The 7,794-nt window shown below is 29.7% G+C and overlaps 1 protein-coding gene across 1 annotated transcript; it reads right to left on the bottom strand.

Moving 5' to 3' along the window:
• Positions 1–623: 623 nt before the first annotated feature.
• On the bottom strand, positions 624–7,392 carry krr1 (KRR1 small subunit processome component homolog). The gene is given in 11 exon segments (XM_058772435.1): positions 624–1,006; positions 1,738–1,834; positions 1,928–2,005; positions 3,070–3,095; positions 3,098–3,239; positions 3,871–3,927; positions 4,033–4,116; positions 5,022–5,147; positions 5,930–6,064; positions 6,164–6,336; positions 7,241–7,392. Coding segments are annotated over 11 exon segments (1,194 nt in total). The 5' UTR covers positions 7,377–7,392; the 3' UTR covers positions 624–866.
• Positions 7,393–7,794: the final 402 nt, after the last annotated feature.

Raw genomic sequence — 7,794 nt, 5'->3', positions numbered from 1 at the left:
TACTCATTTTAATTTACTCCAAATAAAGAAAAAACATTATTGTATTACAGTAATAAGAATCTAATGAGAAACTAAAACATCTGGATGCATCATGGTAATCAGGTGGTGTTCATATATTTTGAATATAAATTACATTATACATTATAAAGGTAAATATAAATTATATTTTATATTATACATATATATATATATATATATAAGAATAAACATAAATTACTTAATTGTAAGTAAAATATTTTATTTAATTTGTGAGTAAAATATTTAATAATCATAAAATCTATAATTATTTATATTCATAATAATATTAATATATATTAGATGTACAATATTTATTTATAAATTATATATAGATTTAATATTAAATGTTAAGTATTTTACTTTACTTACAAATTAAGCAAAATATTTAAGATTTAATAAAATAAATAACTTCAACTTAAAAATGTGCTTAAATGCCATAAAAAAAGATTAAATATAAGAGGCTTGAAATGGGGTGAAGTATGAACTGGACGTGTTTTGGGAGAGATTTTGTAAATTAGTACCTCTGGTTGTCCAGTTTAAACGAGTGAAATGGTGCATTTAATTTGCATTATTGTCATATAAATAAAAATACAATAAAAAACATGTCATAAAAAACATCTTTATAAAAACATCTCCACCTCTCTTCTTCCTCGTCTCCTACAAACTAAAGTCTAATAAATGATTGTGAGATTCATTCAGGTTTTATAATGACGCTGACAAAATATGAAACCAAACATCTTTTATATAAACACATCAACTAATAAACACAATATTACAACAGCGTGAGGATCCGGTGATGATCTGAATGTGTTTCTCCAGGATCACAGTCAGATCAGCAGAGTTCAGAGTTAGCTCTTGACTTTCTTCCGTTTGCCGTCTTTCGCTGAAGGCGTCTTGGGGTTTACTGGAGGAGCTCCGAGCTTTTTACTTTTCGCTTTCTTCACTTTGTCTTTGATGGCTTGAATATCAATTTTGTTTTCGGCTGTTGCTAAAAAGAAGAGAATAATAAATAATAAATAGCATAAGTTTGCATGCTTATTCAATTGAATTATTCACACATTTAAAGTAATTTTACCAAAATGAATGTTACTAACCAATATTACTAGTAGTGACTAAAGACTTTCATTAATTAGTACATGCATAAAAAATGCATAATTAATATAAGTTGCTCTGGATAAAAGCACACACACACACACACACACATATATATATATATATATATATATGTATGTATTATGTATATATAAATACACAAATACAGCATATATTTTGAAAATATTTACATGTATATGTTTATATTCATATAATTTATATCATATATAAATATATTTAATATATAAACGTTACATATTTTTCTTAAATATACATGCATTTGTGTGTATTTACACACATATTATGTAAATAAAACTTTTATTTTGGATGCGATTTGACAGCACTAGATAGATAGATAATTTAATTGAATTTAAAAAATATTTTATAAAAAAAAAAAAAATTCCTTTTTTTTTTTCTCAAATATTACAATTATTATTATTTTTAATTATTATAATACAATATAAGATCCAAACTACACACTCACAAATTTGCTGCAGTTTCAAAAACATATCAGCTAGTATTTTTATAATGCAACAATATATATATATAGAAGCGTGACGTATGTTTCTGGATGTATATTGTATTGTTAAGTATTGACACCGGCGTCATTCGTGGTGTTTGCTGTACCTGGCTTGCTCTTCTTCACGGCTGGCTTCTCTTTAGGAGGAATGAAATCTTTCTGCCGCTGCTCTTGTCTCTTGGATAAAGCTTCAGCCTGTTTCGCCTTCAGCCCCGGAAATAAAGCACAAGCCGTTATGAACTAATTCCCACCAGTCACTGCATCTGAGCTCATAAACACTCATAAAAACCACCGTACCTTAATTTCATTCATCTTCTTGCGTCTCTTCTCGCTCTCTTGCAGGAAGAACTCGCCGGTCGCCAGCTCCTTATCAATCTGTGCAGAAAAATATTTCACATGAGCAATGACAACTGTTAAATGTAAACATTTCATTTATTTATATTTTTAGATGCCTGACTATTGTAATTTATATGATTTATATTGAGGTCTGGAGATGTCCTCAAAAATATGTATAAAAGTATATGTATTTAATATAAATTGGAGTTCAAGTAAAATATTTTACTTGTTATTAATTAAGTATTTAATAAAATTTAATCACATAAAAACTATAAAATTATTAATTTATATTTATAAATTTATACATTTATTTCAAAATAAATTTATAATTTTTATATATTTATTTTATATAAAAATTTCATGAGAAACGGAACTGTTAAAAGTGAAATTTTCGCATTATTATTGTAGTTTATACATCTGAGAATGTCCTCAAAAATACATTAATTAATAATCTATAAATATATGTACTTATTGTAAACTTGATATTAATAAATCTTATTTAGACATTTAAGAAAACATTTAATCATGAAAAATCTATAATTAAATTATTTATATTTATAATAATATATTTATTTATAAATAAAGTACAGGTTTGGTTTAAAATGTCAATGATAAAATTTATGTTTATATTTATAATATTTACAAATAATTTATATATTTGACATTAAATGTTATTTTAATATTTATGAATTAAGTAAAATGTTATATTTTCTAACATAAAATCCACAAATTATTTGTTTATAAATAAACATATTTATAGATTTTTAACTACATGTTAATAAGCAGCTGTGCTCATTTCAAGTTGGATCCGAGTAAGAATCTGTTGCCATTTCCTTTTTTTTTGACATCTGTCTATTATTTTAATTAATATTCCTTTTGTGTCGAATTTTGCAGAGAAAAAATAAAGCAAACTATTAATAAGCTAAAGAATTATTTACATTACATTTATATCTTTTATTGCTGTTCTCACCTTTTTATAAGCAAAAAAGAGTGGCCACAGTGATTTTACCACGTTTATGGGGGTGCTAGAGTCTAAAAACCCACAATACCGCAGTAAAGTCCCTTGCTCCCACAGCTCATGATTTGATGTGATTTCTCTGTACCTTGCTCTCGGGCTGCGGAGGGGGAACGGCGTGTACTCCTTCTTCACCGTCTTCTTCTTGGGCTGCTTGCGTTTGGAGAGACTCTTATGGCGGAAGTTGGGCAGGAATCTCTCCCAGCTCTGAGTGCGCAGCTCCGGGTCATTCGCCAGCTCTCGCTTGATCATTAACGTCTGGAAAATATTCAATCACACGCACAATTACTCATCTACCATACAAGAAAGCATCATCCGTATCCAAAGTGACCCACATTTGGTTTTTGAAGACTGAAAATGTGTGCAATTTACTCGAGGAGCCATAATGAAACCCCTGTATATCTCTGGAAATAAACTACATAGGGCCTAAAATTTTAAGACAGCAAAAGAAAAGTTTGCTTTGAACTAAAATCTAAAAGAGCATTAAGATATCTTTAATACTTCTTGAGTTCCAGGCATGTGAACTTTGGGTGAAAAAAGTGTTTTTTTCCATTTCTGAATGGTCACCATTGGCATATAAAGCAACAAAAGTTGCTAAAGTCAACAGATTTCACTAATAAACCTATTAATCTATGCGAAAAAATAATCAAATGATGCTGCCATCTTTCTAAAGTCATTTATACCCTCCTGTAATTTGGCTCCAATCTCAGGTGAAAATTTCCATTTTGACCCCCCTCTACAAAATAGTGGATTACTCAGTAAATATACATCTGTGACATTTAATATTTTGGCTTTCATTACTATTTATATTTGTCTTTCGTCATAAAAAAAAAAAAAAAAATGCTGAGGAAGTTTCTGTTTCTGTTTAGTCTCACATTCTTCCATGTACCTTTATGTTGTAAATGGGGTGAATATTCTTCATTGTGTCCAGCACCACTTTCCGTACCTGCAGAAACAAGCAAGAAACACCAGCTTATTCCTCCACATTCATCATTATTGATTTTTTCAGATTTGAATTATTAAACTGAATTGGGCAGCTGTAAGGTATCACCTCCTTGAGGCCGCTGTACGGGCCGAGAGCAGAAACCGTGTTTCCCTGAACCATCACGTAACAGTTGGTCAGCAGCTCTAGAGCCTGAAACAACACGGACGGATCAGATTTTATCACTGTAACATTTCAGTACAGCTTCAAATGAAAAGATACACCTGACAAACAAGAAAACATCACATCATAAACTGACTCATAAAACAACCTCCTGCATCTCTTTAAAGTAAAGAGAAAATAATAAAACCCCTCGATAAACCCAAAGTCCATCTGCGAAAAATGTGCCTTATATATATTTAGTTTTTATAAATTCAAAAAATTGTAAATTATAAATTCATTGAAAATCATAAATTATAAATGCATGTCTTAGCTGTCACTTTTGATCAATTTAATGCATCCTTGCTGAATAAAACTATTAATTTATTACAGAACACAGTTGTACCAACTGCAAACTATATTTTAAATATATTACCATAAATTAATTATTTAGAGATTTTCCATTATAAAATAGTTTAGTTCATTCATAAGTTAATAAATTAAGGCATATTTAGAAGAATCAATGAATGAAAAGACACGCATGACACACAAAACATAAAAAGCTCGGAAATCAATAAAACTACATGAAATCACACCACAAACTGAGCCATAAAACTTTAAAACTACTTTCATCTCTTCAAAGTGAAGAACAAGACAAAATAATAAAATCCCTCTATAAACCCAAAGTCCATCTGTAAAAATGTGCCTTTATAGGTTTTTTTTAATAAATATTATTCTTTAGTCTTTGTAAATGTATAATTTATCTTTTTTTTTTTAAATATATATGCAAAATGATCAGAAATAACTATAATTAAAATAATACAATGTAATACATGATCATATTCTTACATTATATATATACACATAATAATTTTCGACCTCACTGTATGTGAATAAAAATATTGCCAGGTACAGTGTAATATGAAAAAACGCAGAATGACTTTGCAGTATTTGCTCACCTTCAGCGTGGAGCCCTTGGGGCCGATCAGTCTCTGTCGTCTCTTCACAAACCGCTCTCTGTTTCGCACAAGAGTCCCGATTTTAATAATGTCGCATGCCATGTCGTCCTCAAGTATCCTTACAGCCTGAAACAAACAAGAAGTTTGGAAAAATGAAGTTTTTTGTTTTTGAATGCCCAACCAAGGCTGAATTTATAAAAAAAAAAAAAAAAACAGAAAAAATTGTAATAATGTGAAATATTAGTACAATTTAAAATAGCCATTTATTATAAGAATATATTGTAATATAATTTTATAATTTATCATTTTCAGCATCATTACTTTTGTAACATTACAAATGTTTTTACTGTCACTTTTGATAAATTTAACGCTTGCTTGCCGAACAAAAGTATATTTCTAAAAAATAAAAAAGTACCTACCACAAACTATATTTAAAATAACTATATAGTAATATAGTTTAACTACATTAAAAGATTTTATATGGTTTAATATGTTCCTTAATTCATAAATTATGTAAAATATTAAAATTACATTTAATATCAAATCTATACATATATATATATATATATATATATATATATATATATAAATACACACGTGTGTGTGTGTGTATGTATATATATATATATAAAATTTAAATACAGTATATAATCTAACCATATAAAATCTTTACCTAATGTAATATTATAATATTTGAAAATGTATTTTTATTTATGAGTAAATTTTATTTCAAATTTTTACTTAATTTATGAATTAACCATTTAAAATCTTTAATCTTTTAATTTATGAATTTTTATTTTTATGTTATTAATTATGGTTATGTTATTAATTATTATCAACTATTTCAAATCTATAAACAATCTATATACATAAAAAATATTATCAATAATTTATTGATGAACTCCTACCTGTTCAAACGGCACACTTCTAGCCAATAACTTGATGAGATCCCTCGCTCTGAGGATGGCATAGGGGTCAAATGTTTTCTTTGTTGTGTTCACCGTCATACTGCCTTCAATCAGGTCCAATGTGGCTTTGACGAACTACAGAGCAGCAGCACAGATTCAGAGAAATTAGATCACCTAATTCAAAGAGCTCATAGGCATTTAGAAACCAAAAAAGGCACTTCTCACGACACTCACAACATCTCCGAGAGCTTTCTGCACCAGCGGCCAGCACTCCTTCAGATACGCCTCTCTGTATTTGGGGAAAAGTGTGGCGAAACTGCTCTCCTCCAGCAGACCTTTGGGATTGTCTTCTGTGGTGAACTTGGGCTCCTTCCAGCCGTCTGGAACCGTCAGCAGTTCAGTCTCATCTGTTTAAGACAAAACACAGAGTTTAATAAGTCATATGTGACCCATAAAACCATAAGTAGCACAGGTATATTTGTAGCAATAGCCAACAATACATTGTATGGGCCAAAATTATAAATTTTTCTTTTACGACAAAAATCATTCGAATATTAAGTAAAGATCATGTTCCATGAAGATATTTTGTTAATTTCCTACCGTAAATATATCAAAACTTAATTTTTGATTAGTAATATGCATTGCTAAGAACTTCATTTGGACAATTTTAGAGGCAATTTTCTCAATATTTTGATTTTTTTTTGCACGCTCAGATTTTCAAATAGTTGTATCTCAGCCAAATGTTAAGCTTATTTATTCATTATTATACTTATATATTAATAAGCTTATTTATTCAGCTTTCAGATGATGTATAAATCTCAATTCACCCTTATGACTGCTTTTGTGGTCCAGGGTCACATTTAGCAAAGCTTTCATCTTAAGTGTCTTACAGTACATGTAATACAGACACAATCCTCCCAACCTGAGGATAACATAACCTTGTGTTTTGACTAAAATGTGCATGGTGATTTTATGTTCCAGTGCATTTTTATGTACCATGTGAATACCATGGTATATGAATATGATAATCATTTAGCACTCAGGTGTGTGTATTAGAGAAATACAGCGAAGAACATGAAAGTCAACAAACGCACAATAAATAAACTTTTGTTGGAAACAGTCGTTTAAAAAAAGGCGCACAATAACAAAATATAACATCATTATAGCTAAAAAACAGAAGTTTTAATTCTACGCGAGCTGCGTTAAACGTAAACATCTCATTTAAAGTCAATAAGATGGTTATTGCTGATACGCGCGAGGTCTGTGAGGATTATATTGCGTATGTTTGATGGTTTCTAAGTGTAGTTGTACCTGTGTTTTTGCTCTTTTTCTGTTTTTTATTTGTTGGCGTTTCACTCGTGCCTTCTGTGGGAGCCGCCATTGCTGCTGTGGGGAGTGACGTCAGACGCTGCGTCTGGTCGTCACGAGCGCGCGGCACACAGCGCATGCGCTGCCACCTGCTGGCGTGGAGGAGTTTATCACAGACCGAAAATTAAATCTAAACAATTAATTAATAAATAAATACATTTGAAACCAGCAATAAACGTTAGTATTTAAAACTGTTTATTTATAGTGATGCCCTACCATGTATGTCAACCTTCATTTTAATATGTAACATTATCTAATTTAAGGATATTGTTGCCAGGCAGCGCGCTACTTTGGCAAGATGTAAACTTCATACACAATGACTTTGAGCTTTACTTTAATAGCAATAGGCCTATGGAAATGTTTATTTTCTATACAATTTAATTACTTTGCTTGCAAAATATTTTAACCACAATATGAATGTTACCCCCCACTTTTCTTATATTTTTCAAGCAGATATTAAAATCTACATTAAATCTTTATCTTTATTGTGTGTATTG

This window comes from Onychostoma macrolepis, chromosome 04 (assembly GCF_012432095.1).
Source record: "Onychostoma macrolepis isolate SWU-2019 chromosome 04, ASM1243209v1, whole genome shotgun sequence".
NCBI lineage: Eukaryota > Metazoa > Chordata > Actinopteri > Cypriniformes > Cyprinidae > Onychostoma > Onychostoma macrolepis.
The sequence above is the reverse complement of the archived record's forward strand: the minus strand, read 5'-3'. Positions and strand labels throughout refer to the sequence as shown.